Consider the following 21,195-nt stretch of genomic DNA (forward strand, 5'->3'; position numbering starts at 1 on the left):
TATGGGTGTCGTGTTCGTGTAACCTTGATAAATGAATCTCTCTGTGTATTAATCCAATTAATGAGCACAAAGATCCTTTTAAATGGGCCAAAGAAACAATGTAAATGAAGCCAAGCTCTTTGCACTTAGTAACCATCCCACTATGGTTGGCTCCATAGCAGTACAGTGACTGCCCTGGTAGCAGAACACCCTTAGGAGCAGTCTTTGTGGGTTATGCCTGATTCAACGCACTTCCCTGTCTACACAGCATCCTGATGAAACTTCTGGGTCTGTCTGTATCAGGGTAGGTATAAGTAGCAGAACTAGCATGGATACTGGCACCACCATTACAAATTCAAATTCTGTTCAGTCCTTTACCACTTCTGTTATCCTGGACAACTTCTAACCTCTTTCGGCCTGGGTTGCCTGAAAACTTAAATACAGCTAATAATACATGCCTTAGAGGACTAGAGAAGAGAGAATTCAGAAAGATGATGAATACAGAAAACCTCGCGTGGCATGTAAGAATCCTCACTCTCCTTCTAAATGGAGCAACACCAATGATTAAATATTCTTCCAAGAATTAAGTTAAAAGTTAATTAAATGCATTCGAGCTCAAATTCTAGGTACATCTCTCTTGGCTACATGACTTTGGACAAGTCTTCCCTGTACATGCATAAAGTGCTTGGCCGAATGGCACCAGCTATGATTAAGTGTCCCACCATTATTAAATCCAAACCTCATAACACTAATTCATACAGTTCATAACTTCTGTCAATACTTCTGTATTTCTACAATTGCATTACAACTGACCTCATTAACATGTTAATTGGAATGGCTTTATTTTATAGAAAAATCCTTATTTGGCTGCAGAGCCAAAATCTATAAAAATATTAGCATTTGGAAAAAAACTTTTATAAAACTAAGCAAAAAAAGGACATGCTCTTTTCCTTCCTCACTTTCTATTATTGTCCTAAACAAAATATGTTTGTTATACAGTTTATTTATACAGTGTACTAGGATCATGGCTTGTAACTATTCAATGAAATTTTGGTACACAAGAGCAAACACCAACACTTGCGAAGTGACACAGAAAACTGGAAATGTACAAATTATCATGCTAAATTTTAATTCCAAATCTGCTTGATTTACTCTGAAAATTTGAACCAACTCCCCCTTTTCATTTGCTCAATCCGATCACAGCCTCTCCCTGTCCTGAGCTATGATACTTAAATACATGAGCATATGAATCCAAATCCCATTTTTCTCTTCCTTGACAAACTGGAGCTGCAATTACCCTTGGTAAACTTAATATGATATGTAAAAAACAAACAAAAAAAATCCTCTAATTTAAGACAGTAAGAGAGATGTGGCTTAAACCCAGAGTTATCAATGCTCTTAATTAAAATCATGTTTATAATGGTCACTAAAAGAAAATACATTTTATTCTGTTTGTCAAGGTGTCCTATAAATGTTTTTGACAAAGACACAATAATTATGCTAATGTGCAGAAAATAACACCACCTACCTATCTCTCCTGCAAAGGGAAATAAAATACACAGGGAAAGTGACAAATGGATGAATTTATACATATGAATGAACATGATTTGGTACTCTCCAAGGTCCCAACAGATACATGAGAGAAAATGTCAATGACATTATTGGACAATGTGTTTTAGGACAACACGATATACAAATATATGTCCAGTATATTTTAAATAAAATGGGTTCACTAAAATGTTTCATCTTCCAATCATTGTTCCTTGTCTCTGGACAACTAAGGTCATAATATTTGTTTTTATTATACTACAAATGATATGATTGTACATTGTAAAAGCTAATAAATAAATAAGGTTATTAGACAAACAAATAAATAAATACAGAAGCATAAAAATAAAAAAGCAAATAACCACTCAACTCACCTTGCCTCCATCCAGCCCAGTTCATAGAGTGAATTTACAATAGAATAGAGTGACTTCACAATATGCAAAGTCACGTGGTGACTTGACAAAATTTACCAGCAGAAACCTTTCCTTTCTTCATTTTTCTATACTTATGCAGAAATATATATGTGCACGCACTTGTGCCAAAATTCTTTTTTCTGACACTTGCTTTTTTCCTCCCACTTCACAGTACATGTATCGGAGCAATTTTCTATTAGATATAGCAAGTGGAGTAAACTAGAGTAGAGCAAAACACGAAGACTTCAAATTTATTCGTGGGTGATTTTTCACCTTGCAAGGAACTATACCATATTCCAACCTGCCACTCCTCCCTTTAAAAGACGCCCGTCACCAACACCTTCATTACACAAGTTTACATTTCAATTACCAGAGTCTGGACATAGTTATTCAAAGAGTGAAACAGCCGTTATGTTGTTCAAATGCAACACTATTTAAATGGATGGTTTAAATTGATGACAATTTTAGCCTACGAAGTGCATGTAGCAGTTTCTCCACATTTTGGTTTGTGCCTTCATTTACTGGTTACTGGCCAGCTGTTAAGGGCTCACTATGTTCCTGGAGACATGAGTCACTCAGGAATCCAAGTGAACAACCAAGCAGGGTCTGCAACTTCAGAATCTGCTTTTCACAGTAACCTACAAGCTATGAAATGCTCTATATTAATTATGTTATTTAGTTTTCAAAACATCCCTATGAAACAAGAACCGTAATCACTGGCACCATTTAATGGAGGAAACGGAAATAAGGAGAGTTTAAGGAACATTTCCAAAATGGCAGCAAATCACTGGCATAGAAAGATCTGTCTACCACCTCTCACGGAGGTTGATGCTTTTAGCCATCAGGTCATAGACTTTACAGCTTAAAAATATGGTTTCTAAGAGGCCAGAGCCTGGGAGAGGTGATGAATGTCTTTTGGCCTCAGTTTCCCCATCAGTAAAATACAGAGATCAGACAAGTTAATATGAAATCTCTTTCCACTATGAATGTCTATTTATGCTGGCTCTTTTTTCCCACCTCTGATTTCAAAACTTAAACTGATGTTGTTCTTTCAATATGTTATCCCTTAAATTTAATAACAATCTTCTCTTGAATGCCTCTCTAGGTCAGAGAATAATAAGAAACATTTTTTCAATAACCCTTATACTCTCCCTATTAGTCTTTTCTCCAACTAATATGCCAAAGCTTTTCTTAGTTTGAACCTTTGGAAGATAAAATGAGAAATTGCTATTTCTAACTTTGCATGCCTAATGCCCATTTAAAATCACAATTACAAATTCCCTGGAATACATGACCTTAATTTGCAGGAAGCTGACCCATTCTTTGAGTTAATATTAGAGCAATTAGTCTAAAAAAAGTATTTTTTTTCATCTTTGAAATATTCAACTTCATCTATATCTGAAAACTAAGCTTCAAAATTAAATGTCAATAAAACGTTCAATTTCCTTCACACACTCTTGATCTTGCATCTGTCTAAAATGAATTTAACTTCAGAAATTTATTTCTGTATGATAAAGAACTTTTCCATTCCTATGTGTAAAACTGTCACTCTCATTAAGAGGTAGCTCAGCAACGCAGGATATGCGCTTCCTTCTAAATCTTTAATCAACCTCAAGACATCTGCCAGTCAGCATGACTTCTGTAACTCCATATATTATACAAATGTTCCTCAGAAATTCACAGTTGCCCAATGAAATTGACAGTTATGAAAAAAATCAAATTGTCACCTCTCAGTGAGTGGGCTATTTATGGCCAACTGCCCTGTTCAGGATCAAAGTGGAATCAAATCCGCAGACTAAAGCATTTTCCTTCCCTCTGGCTACAACAAGCTATAACCAGAATCCCCCTTTTACAGTTGTATAAACAGGTACTCAGGGAAAAGAGCTGTAATCAGGCTTTTCAAGCAAGAAAAGTAATATTACTTAAGGCATATAAATCCTCCTACTGTTTATTTGGAACTTCTTCCTCCCAGAGAAAAACACAGTTGATGCTGATCATTTACCCAGTCCATATTCAATGAAAAGAACCAGTTAAGGTATTTTCTTCTTTCATTCAATGGATAAATCTATTGAAAAGACTGGGGCACTTTAACAACATAATAAATAAACCACCATATTTCCATTTTATGAAAATTAAACTAAAGAACCATTTTAGTTTTGAGCCTACTTGGAAATGTACAGGGAGAGACCATGGGCCGACAAATTAAAGCAGATTCTTGCAAAAAGTCTCGAATCCCTCTTCAGAAGGCTGGGCTAAAGCTGCAAATTTGCAATGACACACCAAGCTGTTGTAGATGGAGTTTCCTAGGAAGCAGCTTCTGAGGAGATTTGCATGCAGGATGTTTACTTGGCAGGGAGGGCAGTCCAGGGCACAGATCAGTAGTGATGCACTCTCAGCGATGAACTCCAAAGATCCTCCACCCCCACCTAGGAACTTGGATGATTTCAGAGTTGTCCCAAAAGGTCACTTAGTGTGGGCAGTCCCCAAGGACTTTTGGCAAGGTAGCTCTGGGCAGAGCTAGCAGGAGGCCAGCTGCAAGCTGTCAGTCAATCTTAGCAGCTGGGGGAAGAAATGCTTCAATCCTGAAAGAGGGGCATCGGGATCTGGAAGGCAAACTACCATGCCAACCACACAGGTCTAGCTGGATCACAGTCAACCTTTCCACAGTTAGTCAGTCAACAGATTCTGAAATGTTGAGCCCAATAGGAAAGGTTAAATACTCCCGGAGGATAGTGAAAGAATTAGTGTTTGGCTAAGTTATCGAACCAGAATGTTGAAGGGAACTTGGGTAAAAGTATAGAGTATCCAGCCCCTTCCCAGAAGGTATACTGAACAATAAGGCAGAGCAATAAAGCTAAGAGCTAGGAGGAATTCTTTAATTCACTCACTCATTCATTAATTCATTCAGCAAATAGTTATTGAACTCCTACTATATGGAAAACAGCAAGAAACAAGGCAAGAACAAACTGAGCCATTGTGGAGCTCACAGTCTAGTGAGGGTAAAAGTATCAAAACAATACCCTCAAAACATTTATTTTTAAATGGCCATGAGTGTCATAAAGAAATAATATAGGGCAGCACTGTCCAATAGAATTCACCACAATGATGAGACTATTTTATATCTGTGCTGTCCAATATGGTAGCCACTGATGACTATTTATGTGGCTATTTATCACTTAAAATGTGGCATGTGACTAAGGAATTGAGTTTTTGAAATTTTTAAATTTAATGTCCACTTGTGGGGAGTGGCTACTTCCACTGTTTAGATGGGGGATGGTGTCAGGAAAAGGAACTTCAAATCAATGACATCCCAGCTGGGATTTTCAGAATGAGAAGGAATTAGAGAACTAAGATAAGTAGAAGAACTTTGGAAAAAACATGTGAAAGGGCAATGACCAAGGAAAGAGAGTGTGGCTACTGGAGGAACCGAGGGAGATGTGTTTGCTTGTGCACTGATTTGGGGAGGGTGGTAGGACACATAGCAGGTGAGAACACCAGGGTCTAGATCACAGAGTCTTGAGTACATTACAGAGATATTAATATGTAAAGAGAAGGCATCAGAACATTCCAAGTAAAGGTAGGATAAAATAAAGTTTCATTTTTTTATGTGCTCAATTTGTCATAAGCAGAATAGATTCGAGGAGGGGGGATTGAGCCAAGGGCCAAAGGGACAAGAATATTCTTTAAAAGTTGAATACACATGAATAGAGAGTTAAATACACTCTGGGTTAGGACTAGCAGAAACAAGTACATATGAGCACACTCAGTCAAAGGGTACCTGGTACAACCTCTTTGAAGGAGATTTAATACTATTTATCAAATTGTAGATGTACACAACTTTTTAAGAATAATTCCCTTTTTAGGATTTGTTTTAGAAAGACGGTATCATATATACATAAGTGTATACCCAAGGATGGTACCACTTCATTGCTTAAATAGCAAAACTTGGAAATTACCTGGAAATGTCTATTATTAGTGTACTAATTAAAGAAATCGTAGCATAGCCAAATAAATGAAAATTGGGCATATCTAGTTTTTGAAAAGTGTTCCAACATATGTACCCATATGTGTAACACAAATTATACATACATACACAAACACATGCATTGTTATGCACACCTATGCATAAAAATCTCTGCCCAAAAACACAAGAATCTGTTAAGAATGGCTCTACCTGGGAGATAAGACCAGTTTGGGATGGAAGGAAAATTTTCTCTTCATTCTATTTTTTTTTTTTTTGCATTGATTTATTTCTTTACCATGTACATGTATTATAAAGTACTAGTTACATACAATTATATGTGTATTACTTTTAAAAATATGTAAAATACTAGTTACTTAAAAATTATCTACAACAAAGGATGGCACATAATGTGTATATAAATGCATAGATATATAGAGTGGGCTTTTTGTAGACAGAGTGGGCCTTTTCTTCCTTTTTTCCTCCCTTCCCTTCTTTCTCCTTTCTTTTTATTTTTGTTTTTCTTTTCCCAAAAATTTAACTTACCTTTTCTAAGATGTGGTCACATTTGTGATCCAAAGTAAATAAACTTTAAAAGCTATCAGCTCTTGTTTGGGGTCTGACACAACTCATAGCAATTTTGGAGAAAAATCTCAAGTTTCCTCTGCTATTTTCTACTCAGGAAGCCAATGGTGGGACACTGGGGAGACCACCCTGGGACTACATAGAATAGTTCGTGTACTTGAACATGCCCATCACATTCACATCATACTTCCTGCTCAGAGGCAGACAGGTGGTGACGGGGGAGACCGGGTTTTTCTCACTCCATCTTGCCACAATGGAAGCTGAGGTGTGAGCAGTTCAGTGACATGCTCTGGTCACAGCAGATGGCCAGTAGCAGTACTGGGTGAAAATCAGCCCCTTTCTATTCCAGCCAGGTCTCTCTCCTCTGCATGTGTGGCCTTCCCTGAGGACTACAGTTTGGATTCTGCAAAAGGGCTACAAACATAAGTCACACAATAGAATTCCACAAAACTTTTGAAATTTCTTGAGATCTAGGAATACGTGTATCTTCTATACAAGGGTTACTTGTCTGTTTCATAATTTAACATACATAATGTTATTTCAGGTTTTTATACATTTATGTAAATATTTATTGAGTACCTACTACGTACTCAGATGCTATTCCAGCCACTGAGAATTCAGCCATGAATAAGACAAAAAAGAGCCCTTCCTCTCAGTGCTTAAAGGTAAGTAGAAGGATCAATCAATAAAGAAATGAATAATTTAAAAAACAGTTTCATTTGTGAGGAGTGATCCTCAGTGAAATTAACAGGGCATGCGACAGAGAATACCTGAGGGAAGCCACCTTACATTGGATGGTCACACAGCTCTCTGGGGAGGTGACTTTTGAGCTGATAATGAATGAAGAGCCAGCCAGCGAAGAACATAACTGATAAAGGTAAAATGAGATAGAAAAGATACAAATGGGAAAAAGCTTGTCATTTGAAGAACAGAAAGGAGCTAATGTGGTCGGAGCCTAGAGAGAGGAAAAGAGAGGCTCAGGCTGCTGGATTAAGCAAAGACTCGTGGTTCTTAATATCTAGAAACAAGATGAATGCAATATTCAGAAATTAGATCTAGCTATCAGTAAAAAGATTCATTTCACCCCCTATCCCCCACCCCTACTATCCAGCTAGACACATTTGAAGCATTTTACAAGATTGACCAAACTAATAAAAACATAGGCTGGGCTATATGAGTCAATATGTATTCATTTGATTCAATGAATACCTTTTCACCCAATGCATAGTAATCAAAATTTCAATTTTATAATTTTATTTTTAAAATAAAAATAAATACAGTCACAGTAACATACAATTTATCTTATCTTCTAGGGGAAAATTGTCTAAATAACCATTTCCCAGGAAGGTTTTCTTTTTAAAGAAAGTAAATCATGGGGCCGGCCCGGTGGCGCACTGCGCTAGTGCGCCGCTTGGGAAGTGCGGAGGCGCTCCCGCCGAGGGTTCGGATCCCACATACAGACCGGTTCCCGCTCACTGGCTGAGCGAGGCGCGGGGGCAGCACCGAGGGTTGCGATCCCGTTGCCGGTCCCGGTCCGGTACGGGGGCGACACTGAGGGTTGCGATCCGTTGCCGGACACGGAAAAAGACAAAAAAAAAAAGAAAGAAAGTAAATCATGATTTATATGTTTCTAAATGCGCACTTAATAACTACTTTTTAAGTTGAGTAAATGTCACTCTTAAATATCAAAACTGAAAAGATTGTAATTATAAAATGGCCAAAAACTCAAGTTTCATGCTTAAGAGATTCTAAATACAAGTGAGTCCATTTTTCACCTAGTGGATTGGCAAAATACTGAAAAAGCTCTCAAAGCACTCTGTTACAAGAGGAAACGGCCTTTCGCATACGTTGCTGGGGAACACCCTCCAAGACAACATTCATAACATTTTACATCTGAATGCCCTTTGAACAATAAGTCCCATCTCTCAGAATTTATTCACCTAGGGGCTCACCACTGGGTGTGATGAGGGTTGGTCTGCAGCACTGTTCGTAACAGAAAAAATGTATAGAGAGAATTACCCCTATGCTCCGCAAAAGAGACGCAGCTTGGATTCAAATCCAGCCTCTGCCACATAGAGCTGTGCAACTTGGCCAAAAACTTAACCTCATGTATTTCAGTTTCATAATCTGTAAAACAGGCAGAAAAATAACACCTACTTTATGCACATATTTAACAATAAACACAAGAAGGAAGAAAGGAAAAATGGGTAAATGAGGAAATAAATATATAAGATATACGCATTTAGTGGAATCCTATCTAATTATTGAAAAGCATGGTATATTGCTAAATAAGAAAACCATGGCTCGGGAGAATATATAATTATATATTACACATGCACTCGAACGCACTCAAAACTACTTATATAGAGACTATTCCAGAAGAAAATATTCACAGTGTTGCTTCTGGAGAAGGGAACTAGATGATTCTTAGGGACAAGGATGAAAGGAAAACTTCCTGTTCAATGTACAAACTTTTTTTTTTTTTTTCGTGTCCGGCAACGGATCGCAACCTTCAGTGTCGCGCCCGCACCGGACTGGGACCGGCAACAGGATCGCAACCCTCGGTGTCGCGCCCGCACCTTGCTCAGCCAGTGAGTGGGAACCGGTCTGTATGTGGGATCCGAACCCTTGGCGGGAGCGCCACCGCGCTCCCAAGCGGTGCACTGTAGCAGTGCACCACCGGGCCGGCCCTGTACAAACTTTTTACCCTCAAATTTTGTACCAAGTGTACATATTACCTGTTCCAAAAAAATAAAATAAATAAAATAAAATTTAATTTTAAGTGGGTCAATTCAACCTTTTCATGTTAATTGCTGTATTTACAGATTTCAGACCAACAGCAACTATGGGAAATTCTACAACATCCTATCACTCAGCACAGAATATACAACAAAATCAGCTAGGATATAGGTACAGTTTTCTACTAATCTTCTTACATCTGAATATCCCCTTCCATTATTCTGACCTGAAGTAATTCCATACATTCAACCAACAAATACTGAGCATTTACTGTGGGCTAAGAGCTGGAGAGACAGCAGTGAAAAAGATACCCAAAGTCCCTGGTCTCATAGAACTTACAGACTAGCACAGAACTTATATACCAGTGAGAGAAGATAGAATATATATATATATGTATGTATTATATACATAGGTTATGTCTTCTTATCCATGTTTTATATATATCATATGTATGTGTGTGTGTGTGTGTGTGTGTGTGTATATATCTTCATATACCCACACATGAGTATATATATAAAAACAAGTGGCACAAAAAATAAGAAATTTAATTTTCAGAAAATCCTATGCATAGACTTAAATTAGGGTAATGTTCCAGAGAGATGTGAGGGGGTGACTTTAACTGTGGTGTTCAGAGCTGGTCCTTCTGAGGCAGGAATATGGCTACCAAGAAAAGCCAGCCAGAAGAAAGTCAGAGGTTGAGAACAGTCAGTTAATGGAGAAGATAGATTCAAACGGACTAAGACCACTCCGAGGAACAAACTCCCCCAAAAATGTTCCTTTCAAACTTCACTTCACACCACACTTTACATCTGAATTAATGGATGTTGAAGACTAGATTAATGTCATGATAGCACCTAGATCTGGGGACACTGTTGGTTTGCGGTGATGGTTATGTTAATTACTCTGATTTAAACATCACACACTGTATACATGTATTGAAATATCACTTTGTATCCCATAAATATGTACCATTATCATACATCAATTAAAAAAAATTTTTAAATGGTTCTTTCACAGATTAGCCAAAATATCTGCATATTGGTAGATGGAAATCTTTTATAACTGAGAAATTGTTCATATGAAGCCCAATTTTGCTAGGGGATTCAAAGAAGTATGATTTCTTAAAGGATATGAAAATAAATTTTTTTATTGAATTAATGTATGATGTTAAGATAATAAAATCCATTTTAAGAGTTTAATTGCTCTCCTAAACAGTTAAACTTGAATTTTGTAAAAGTTTAGAACTCGGCGCTAGCATTTAAATTTAATTTGAGTTAGTCCATTCATAAGACATGCTAATTTCTCTTTCTATTAACCACTAAAATATTCATTGTATATCTGAATGAAGTGAAGACAAGACAGGGGCTTGGACAAATTTGAGATAAAGTTGTACAGTTTTTTGTGTGAGAAGTGGCATATACACCTATGGCGATATCAGAGGAAGTTCCACAAGAGGATGGTATTGGGTACATGAGATTTTGTTTTAGGGCCCAATTCTAAGGTATTAGTATAAAATAAAGCCATATGGCAGGTATATGTGAAGAAATTTTAGAAAATCTACTCAAAAGGATAAGTACAATAGTCCTGAGTTTTCCAAACCTCAGTCATGCATTGTCTGTGTTCCACCACCTGCCTCCACAATTTTTGCCACTTGTTGGTAATACCGGCAGTATAAGCTAATCATCTACTAAATTATTTCACTTTTTAAATTAAATAAGCTTATTTAAAAAGGAAGCAAACATTCTTATCTTAAATGGAAAACCAGTATCACTTGAAGATAAGTGTAAAATTTAATACAATATAACCTTAATAAATACAATGAAATAAGATACTGTTAATCTGAAGACTGCACCTAAGGATGGTTCTCTCTCTATTAAAAGGCATATTAGTCATCAACTCTTTGAGATATGTTGAATAACATATAACTCTTTTTCTTATTTTATGATTCAATGTTGTTTACTGCCCTAAAATTATCTCTCCAGACATAATTCTCACATTTGGGCAACACAGCTAGAGGTCATAGGCAAAAACGTTGTTGCCAGTGTTTTAATCAAAAGTCTGTCATTGTGTTAGTATATTTAATACTGTATTTTCTAAGATAGTGCTGCATTAGTGGCTTCTAAATAAACCTGATGTTATAAAATACATCACTGAAGTCAACAGCAAGGAGAAGGTAGAATGTGCTTGTTTTTCATTACCAAAGACATGATCCTCTGCTGGAATATGAGAGACTTAATCTCTAGCAGTCCACGGTTCTTACAATGAACCACAAATATCGTTTCAACCTCTTACCAATAAAAAGTAAAAATCAATATTACGGCCATTCATTGAGCTCCTACCACGATCAGGCACAGGATTAAAAGCCTGGAGTACTTGCCTTTTTTGAAAAGTGTAGTATTATGCTCACTTAAAGATCAGAAAGAATAGGCAATTTTCCCCAAGGCCAGAGAGCCAGTAAGTGGCCAAGCTGAAATCCAAACTAAAGGGTGAGTTCCAAACTTATGTTATTTCCACCACAGAAAAACTAACATATCAAATCAATTAAATATAAACAAAAAAATGAGACTTTATCACTGCAAAATTTCTAGTAGTTATAGACAACGTTATTGTAAAATTTATATTGAAAGGCAAAGGAACTAGAATAGCTTAAACAACTTTGAAAAAGAAGAAGAAAATTGGAGGAATCAGTCTAGCCTATTACAAGACTTATTTTATAGTTGCAGATATGGACATATATCGACACATTGCTGAACATATATAGACATATAGAACAATGGAACAGAAGACCCGGCAATAGATACACATAAAAATGCTCAATGAAGAAAAGACAGCCTTTCAACAAATGGAGCTGGAGTAATTGGATATTCACAGGCAAAAAAAAAAAAAAAAAAAAAAAGGGCATCTTGACATCAAATGCACACTTTACACAAAAATCAACCCAAAATGGATGATGAATTTAAGTGTAAAAGGTAAAACTAAAACTTTTAGTGGGAAAAAAAATAGGAAAAAAATATTTGGGATATCAAGCTGGATAAAGTTCGTACCAAAAGCATGACTCACAAAAGGAAAAAATGTGAGAAATCATACTTCAACATTTTACAAATTGCTCTGCAAAAGACCCTGTTAGGATGAAAAAAAAAAACTACAAAATGAGAAAAGATACCTTGGAATACTGCTAAGCAAGAAAAAAGAAAAAACATTGATACAATGACCTGGATGAATCCCCAGGGAAACTAAAACACCCATTTCTTATGACCATTAAACAATATGCATAAACCATTAAAAAAAAAAAAGCAATTCCAAAAGTTTACAGGTACATATAATGTGGTTCCATTTATGAAACATTCTTGAAATGACAAAATTGTAGAAATGGAAAACAGATTAGGGGTTGTAAGGGGTTAAGGGTTATGGGAATGGGGAGCAGGAGGGGCAGCTATGAAAGGACACTACAGAGGATCCTTGTGGTGAGGAAAGTGCTCTGCATCTTAACTGTATCAATGTTAGTATCCTGTTGTGATAATCTACTACAAATTTGAAAGATGTCAACATTGGGGGAAAACTGGGTAAAGCGCATGGGATATCTTCCCTGTGTTATTTTTATAACTGCATGTGTACCTACAATTATCTAACAATCAAAAGTTTAATTTAAAAAATGAAACAGTGGTTCTCAACCTTTTGGAAAGTACAGAGGATGGGAGGTGGAAGAGCCTGAGACGGGGAGGTCCCAAACTCTGTAAGAATATGAGAAAAGCTACAAAGCATCATCTCGAAAAAGGCTTTTACATCCTATCCCTGGAGTCTGGTTAAGAACTCCACTCAAGAACACAATACACACAGCTAACATTTACATTCTCAAGGATCCCTGGCATAAACAGAGACTAGTAAAATAAAGACAGTTCCCCAATCACACTGCAAAACCAACTTCCAAATACTTATCCAAAATTTAGTCATCTGCCTTCTAGAAAGAAGTTATTATAATTTCAATTTTCACATATATCTTTGGCATTTCTAAATTCAAGTTTTTATTTTGAATTCCACAAGAGCAGGTTACAGGAGGGAGGCATAATTATCTCTTCTTGGCTTAGAAACCCCAAAGTTTTTATTCCACTACACTAGGATCAAATTCCTAGAGTAAGAGGAAAATCAAATCTGTCCTTCCTCCAAAAATGGAACAGAGAGATACCTGCAGATATCTTTCGCATCCCTTGAGTATTTGACCTGTTACTCAAACTAGTTCACTCTTTACTATAGTGAATATATTAATCTCTTGTTAACGATACAAGTCCAAAATTAGACTGCCAGTTCCTTGAGGATGGTGACAGTACCCACCTTATTTAAGGTGGTTTACTCTGAGCTTAACACTAGTAAGCACTCAATAAATATTTGATGAATGATAAAATAAATGGAAGTAAACATATCCTAAATGAAAACTAAATTCTTAAAGTACCAAAGATAATGATTCTTCACAAAAATTACAAAGCTGCTTAAAATATAAATATTTCCAGTCTTCTAATAAATATCATTTAAAAAATACATCAGCAGATAAGTGGGAAATCATCATATCACTAATTTGGTTTATGTCTACTAAGTCACTAAATTGGCCATTCTTTGCTTAAACCAATTTTTGTGATGATTAAGGGCTGGATTTATACAGAATTAATCATATCATCCACATGGACACCAGGGTGAAGATGACTGAAATATACCAGCTGGAAAAAGCTTCTGACATGGAAATTATGTCAGTGAAGCTGATCCAACTGGAGCAGAAATACCAAGACGTCCAAACTGACGCGTAACTGACGTGTGTGGATATGCAGTCTATCTGACCATAAATTTCACTACTGACAAATTTATCCCAAGGCCTCTTTTACTTGAAGAAGAACAGTACTTCATGTATCTTAGTGAATGGTTGCATGTGTTTGTATGTGCACATGTGTGTGTACATATACATCTGTAATGATGTATATGATAAGCTTATTCTACTTCGATGATTTTCATATTATGATTATGACTTTGCTATACAAAAATGCATAGATTCCTAAACATCTAAATCTAAAAACCCTAAATGAAATATTAAAGCCTCTCTGGCATACTGGGTCAGGTAAAACAGGGAAACGAAGGGGTTGAAAAATATTTCTTCTTAAAATCTGGCCATTAACTGACCAATGTTTGATATCTATTCTCTACCATCCAAGAGAAAGGCCCCCATATTAATAGAAATAACTCCTAGACCAGTGAGTCCACTCAAATTGAAGTTACATGGGAATGTGCTTCTCCTTACTTGGTATCTTTGTCATTTATACAAGAATAGTGAAAAATTTTATAAAGGTGAACATTCCCTCTATATCTACCATAAATGACAAGCAATATTTGTGCTTGTACATTAACTATTTCACAAATGTTGAGTTTGTTTTCCTAAGTAAACAACATGTTCTTTAATGATAAGAGCTATTGCAGTAAAACTGTGAAAATAATAGCTACTTAAGTGTCACTGTCCTCTAACAGCACTTAGTAGTAGAAGAGAGAGCAGTAACCAACATTAATTGGGCTTTTATTGTGTCAAGCATTGTGTTAAGCTTTTTACAATGATCATTTATTAGGTGGGTAATAAGAGTCTCTATTTTTACAGAAGACTGAGACTCATAAATATCAAATGACTCACCAGAAGTCACATACCAACCAATTATCGAGTTGGGATTTTAACACAGTCTCATGTCAGAGTCTATGCTCTTAAACCACTACAAAGTGATGGAGTTATTCATTCATGTATTCATTCATTCAACAAATCTTCATCAGGTGCCCACTCTGTGCTGGGCACTGTTCTAGGCACTGGGGTATAGCTATGATTAAAGAAGAGAGAAATCCCAGCCCTCCTGAACTAAACATGCTCTTTGGGTTATAATGACAAAAAGCAAATAAGTAAAATATACAGACTAATATGTGAGGTGGTGATAAGACCAGGGAGAAAAAAAGGGCAGGGATATAGGGGAAGAGGGAGGGCAGAAATAAACTAGGATGGTCTGAAAGGTCTCACTGAGAAGGTGACATTTGAGGAAAGGCTGAAGGAGGGGAGGGGGTGACCAGGAGGAGCTACCTGGAGAAACAGCATCCAAGCAGAGGGAACAGCAAGAGAAAAGGTTTTGAGTCAGCACAGGCCCTCAAGACCAGTTCTAAGGCTTTTGCTCTGCCTTGCATGGAAAGCCATTGGCGATTTCAGGAGCCAGACATGATCTGTCCTACATTTCCAAAGAATCACTTTGGCTGCTGTATTGAGAATGGACTGAAGGGAGCAAGAGTACCAAAAGAGAGACAAATTAGGAAGTTACTGCAGTATTACAGGGAGAGATGATGGGGGCTTGGACGAGGGTGGTAGCAGTGGATGGTGTGAGACAGAGTCAGATTTTAGATACATTTCAAAGATAGAGCCCACAAAATCTCCTGATGGATTGGTTGAGGGGGTGAGAGATAACGGGAGAAGAGAGAAGTGACACCAAAGGTTGATTACTTGATTGATGGATGGATGGATGGATGGATGAATACCTAGGCAACCAAAATGTTGGGACCTCTAGTGGCTGAGATGCAGGTGACTCTAAGAAAGCAGGTGTAGATGCATGAAAGGGTTTGGAAGCATTAGGATTGAAATATCAGCCAGACGTCCAAGTGGAAATGTGGGGTAGACTGGAGAATTTGCCAGAGTGGAATTCAGAGAAGTCTGTAGTGGACTGAATTATGTTCACCCAAAACTCATTAAAGCTTGAATTGTGTTCCCAAGTTTTATGTATTAGAAACTTAGCCCCCACTGTGACTGTTAAGACGGTGGGAAATCCTATTACGGTAATTGAAAATTGGGGCCTTGAAGAGGTGATTGGATTGTAAGACCATGCTATAGGGAATGGATTAAAAATCGTGGCCAGGGGTGTGGTTCTGAGGGTTTTAAAAAAAGAGGAGAGTCTGTCTTTCTCTCTGCTCTCTTTGCTTCCACCATCTTGCAATGTGAGACCCCTGGGTCACCGTTGCCACCACCAGATGAACTTTGGACTTCCCAGCCTCAGAAACTGTAAGCAATAAATTTTGTTTTCCTTGTAAATCACCCAGATCCGTATACTTATTTATAAGCAACATAAACAGACTAATACAAAGTCCAAGCTGATAAATCCTTGCATTGTGGACAAGCCATAGTAATTAGTGATTAGAAAATTGTCTCCATTACAAGGGAAGAAATGAATTGAGGGCTCCTATGTGATGCCATCTAAGTCACATACTCAGCGGGTTAACGATGTGCAAATTTCCTGATTCACCACTCATCTAAGAAGAAATATTTAGTGCCTTTTTTGGATTGGTCTATTAATTATAGACAGCTGTTCCCCATCCCTGCCCTCAGCCCCCCAAATAGTAACATCGGCATTCCTGAACAAATACTGCACCCACGACACAGTCTGAGACCTCAATGAACCAAAGGAGATTAAGCTGGGGTGTGCGGATGTGAAGATACTGAGACTTTTGAGTTAACTAAGGTGGATTTCATTAAAGCTTTCTGATGCTTAAAATAAAAGAGTAAGTCTATACATAATTGATTGCTTAATTATTTAAACTGTTTAGGATCTCAACTGAAGATTACCACTTATCTGACCCATTTAAATGGGGATGTTTTTAGAATGTTTCCTGTCCCACTGAGCAATTGTTTAAATATACATGCATAAACTTTTACTTTTACATAAACATTTTAACATGAACTTTCATTGCCTTTGGACGCTTCTAGATAGAAAGAGATAAGGCAATCGATAATCCCTGTATCTTTCCACCAGTTCTAACTCATCTTTAATTATGCTAAAGAAAATAATACAGTCAGAATCAATGCTTTGTACTTTCACTGCATTTTCACAGATATCTTATTTAATGCTCCCAAGAACATCATTAAATATAATACAGACTAGAATATCGAGGCCAAGAAAAGTCAAGAGTCATAGGGCTAACAAGTAATAGAAGCAGAATTTGTCCCCTTCTCCACTTTTTCCAAATCCGAGGAAGCATTCCTTGGCACAACAGCTGCTTACCATAAAATGTTTTCTTGCATGATCATAAACCATCACAAACATGGTTATAATCCACAGATGCTTGTCTGGGTTCCATTAATAAAACCAGTCGTATTAATTCCTACAGAGGTTATGAATTGCAAGGCCATGCATTCACTATACAGTTCAGTGCATATTTCAACCTATACTTACCAAGTGCCTGCTTTGTGCCAGACATAGTGCCCTACCTCTCTTTGAGATTTACACACACGTTCTCAGAGTATACATATTGCATGTTGTTCTAGGCTGTATGCAGCCTAGATTAATACCACTAACATTCCTTACTTTGGACAGAAGGTCCCTAGGCTATTTCCCTGAAGCATCCTTCCCCATTACTTGCAGCCTCCATTAAAACTTTAGTTTGCATGTGTTCTGACAGCTATGTAATCAGTTTTCCCTGTAAATTATCTCATACGAGCATTTTTAAAAATTAACTGGTGATAAGACCAGTGTTAACAAATAAGACTAGATTTATTTTATCACATTTTTTACCTTTACTCTCCACCAGCAATAATCATAATGATATTCTAAAACCTATTTGAGTGTTAAGACAAAAAAATAAATAAATCTTGAGAAAGTAAACTGCTCACTGGCAACAAAGATACTGTAAAATATAAAACAAACGCAAACTAACTATATGTCCCTTCCATCTGCTTCAAATATCTGCCCATAAATGCTGGCACACACATAGGACTACATTGTATTAACTGTAATAATATTTAAAAAAAAAAAAAACTAAATTACCACAAACTGCAGGGTGACGGTAACCAGTTTTTCAAATAAATCACCATGTGTCACAATTTGGCATAAACTCTGATCCTTATAAATAATTCATATTTTGTGCATTAATAATGCATGTCCTCTTTCCATAGAAATGCTCCATAACACAGAATGGATGTCACTTACCAATTTCCTCAATTGACATGATGGAGTAAATCTAAGTCAGAATAGTGTTTTTTAATGCACCCTATAAAACTGTAAAAGTCTGCTGGCCTATAAGGTTATCAAAAACATAAAGTTCCTATTATTTCTTGCCCTCACAGAAGTCACTCAGTTAAGTACCCCAACAATGGTTGCTCTTGCTGACAAAATCCTTTGCATGGCAGAAGAGGAAGCCAAGGAAACTTTTAGCAGAGCAGATAGAAACGGGTTAGTTCTATTACATTTCTCCCTAATTATATATTTATATATTCACAATAATACAGGGCATAATTGCTAAAACTTGGTAACCATCATGGGGGAGGGCGGGGGGAAATGACCAAAACAAATCAGGCAAGGGTTTTATAATAATTATGGATATTTCTCCCCAACAGGCTTTCTTCCCTAGCTCAGTTTACTACTTCAAAATTTCTTTCCAATTTTCAGTAAAATTATCTGACACATAAGAAAAGTCCAAAGACCAAATAAGACAAAGATACCAAATGACATATATTTGTAGAGAAAGATACTCAATGTATCACCCCCCCTCAACAGGGTCATTCCGTATCATTACTATGACATTATTATTATTTCAGGCATCATCAAAGTAAACTTTCCTTCTCCGCCCCTTTCTCACCCCCTGTGCCTGGCCAAAACACACCCAATCAACTAAAACAGCAACAACACTTGACACAGGCAAAGAGAAATGAGGTACGTGGAAAAAATCATCCCAGTATCTTCCCCCTTCCTCAAGAATTCCTCGCTCAAGAACTCCCTCACAATCGCTCCAAGGAAGGAAGGATGGGCTAATTCTCTGTTGCAGCCCCCAAAGAGCCAAGAGAAAAAGAGGCAAACAACAGGGAGTTTTAAGAAAAGAGCCATCCTGTGCCAATATCGGTCGCCAAGTGCCCTCAGATTCATTCACTCTTTTTTTTTTTTTTTTTCAGTGCATATTTAGGGACCACTTGATCTATGCCAGGTATTATATTCCACACTAAATAACCTTCTAGCGCGTCTCCAATGTGTATTCCAGCAATAGAAATCCACGACCCGGTTTAAAGACAAGAAAAAATGAGATTCGGGTTATGCACCCGAAGTTGGCCCTGGCCAGAGGCCAGCGCGCACCGCCTCTGCCAACACCTGAGACAGCGGTGAGTCACTGTCCAGGACCGGCAGTCGGAAGGGACCTTTGGTTTGGCAGAAACCTCTCCCTGAGGTCAGAGGGCCGCTGGCCTCGGTCACACGGAGCATGTGTGTCCTTCTCAGCCAGCCGATCCCTCCCCCGGAAAAGTTAAGTTGGAGGCGTGTGGGAAGAAGGGGCTCGGGGGGCATCCGGCAGGCTCAGCACCCCCGCCCGGGTTTCCCGGCTCTAACTCCCATGGCTACCGAGAAATATTTATTTCGAGTAGATGGGCTCCGGTGGCCACCGAAACCGAACATGCGGCCACCATCAGAAAGCCAAGTCATCCGAGAGATAAAGATAGATCCATTGCATACCTAGACGCTGGCCTTACAGGGACAGCCCCGGCAGACGCGGCTTTCGGCTGAGAAAGCCGCAGCGCGGTTCGCCAGCGCGCGGTCTGGGAACCTCCTTCCACCCTCCAGGGATGCTGGCTGAGGATAAAGACCATCGAACGGGCGAACAGAAGAAAAGGAGGCGACCGATACTCACCCCTAGGCGTCTGCTCCGGATCCTCACGTACCCTTGCTTCACTATGTCATTAAAATTGGAAGCCATCCCAGGCAGCCGGCGACACCCCCTTCCCCAAGAGCACGGACCCTAAGTGGCTTTGGGGAGGGTTGAGGGCAGGGTCAAGACAAGGAGTGAGAGGCGGAGCTGCTCCGGCTGCTGCTCGGCGAGGCTTTAGAAGGCGCTCATCACTTTGTGTCCCCCGAAGCCTGAAAGTGGGCGTCCGGCTGGCAGCCACTTTGGGGGAGCGCAGAGAGCGCGGCGCGGCGCGGGGCGGCGAGGCAGGAGCGCCGGCGTCAGCTGACTGCACAGCCAGCCCGCCAGGAGGAGGCGGGAGGAAGCGGGGGACGGAGAGGAGGAGCCGCTCGGTGCCAGCGCCCGCCGGGCCGCGGCCACCCGCCTGCCCTCGCCGCCCGCCCACCTTTCCCCGCCAGCTCCCTCCTGACCCTAGCGCGCCCCGGCCCGCCCCCGCTGCTGCGGACCGCCGCCGAGGTAACCTGCCTCTCTTCTCACTCCGGTGGCTTATTTTTAGGAGGACAGGAAATTTCACTTTTTTCCAGCCGCCGCCTACCCCGCCTCTCCCTTCAGTCCCAATCTTTTCCCTGAGAAGGGCTGATGTTTTGTGCGTGTGTGTCCGGGAGGTGGTGTTGCCATGGTTTGCCTTGACCTTGGCATGTGAGGAGAGGGATATTGTCATGTTTTAAGCTAAGTGTTTCTTAGGGTTTCCTTCCTCAGCCCTCTGTGTATCATGTGCCGTATTTTCCTTGTTTGAGCCTGTCTTTCCCGCTGGAATGTAAGTTTCCCAGGGGCTGAGCCTTGGCCTCATTGCTATGTGTGTCCCCAAAGCCTGGCCCATGGTAGGTGCTCAATAAATCCTTAGTAGTTATCAATATGGCTACCTAGGCACTGTTCTAAGCCCTTCTCATAGATTAACTCATTTAAACTACCCTGCCCCTTTTGGGGCAGGTATCCGTTTGTGTAAATAACAGGCCCGTATTTAAACCTCCATAACCTGGCAATAGAGCTCACTCTCAAAAACATTATGGGATATTGCCTTCAAAATAAGATTAAGAGGGACTGAATTTTACACTCACCTGCCCCTGACAGCATAACCGCTAACGTTTACTGAGCACCAGACTGCTAGGCATTATGCTAATCTTGTTAACGCGGAGTAATGAATTAGGTACTAGCATCCGCATTCTACAGAAACTGAAGCTCAGAAGAGTAAGCCCTGGGACTTGCCCCAGGTCACACAGCTGGCCGCTATCAGGGCTAGGATGAAAGGGAGGT

General features: G+C 38.9%; 1 protein-coding gene across 1 annotated transcript in view; it reads right to left on the bottom strand.

Moving 5' to 3' along the window:
- Positions 1 to 20,170, bottom strand: part of DOK5 (docking protein 5) — a 184,123-nt gene extending 163,953 nt beyond the window's left edge. The window contains exon 1 of the mRNA XM_008569586.1: positions 19,888 to 20,170. Within this exon, the coding sequence (XP_008567808.1) occupies positions 19,888 to 19,953 (66 nt within the window). The 5' untranslated portion in view covers positions 19,954 to 20,170. The remainder of the gene's footprint in view (positions 1 to 19,887) is intronic.
- Positions 20,171 to 21,195: the final 1,025 nt, after the last annotated feature.

Source organism: Galeopterus variegatus, unplaced genomic scaffold, assembly GCF_000696425.1.
Source record: "Galeopterus variegatus unplaced genomic scaffold, G_variegatus-3.0.2 Scaffold514, whole genome shotgun sequence".
Taxonomy (NCBI): domain Eukaryota; kingdom Metazoa; phylum Chordata; class Mammalia; order Dermoptera; family Cynocephalidae; genus Galeopterus; species Galeopterus variegatus.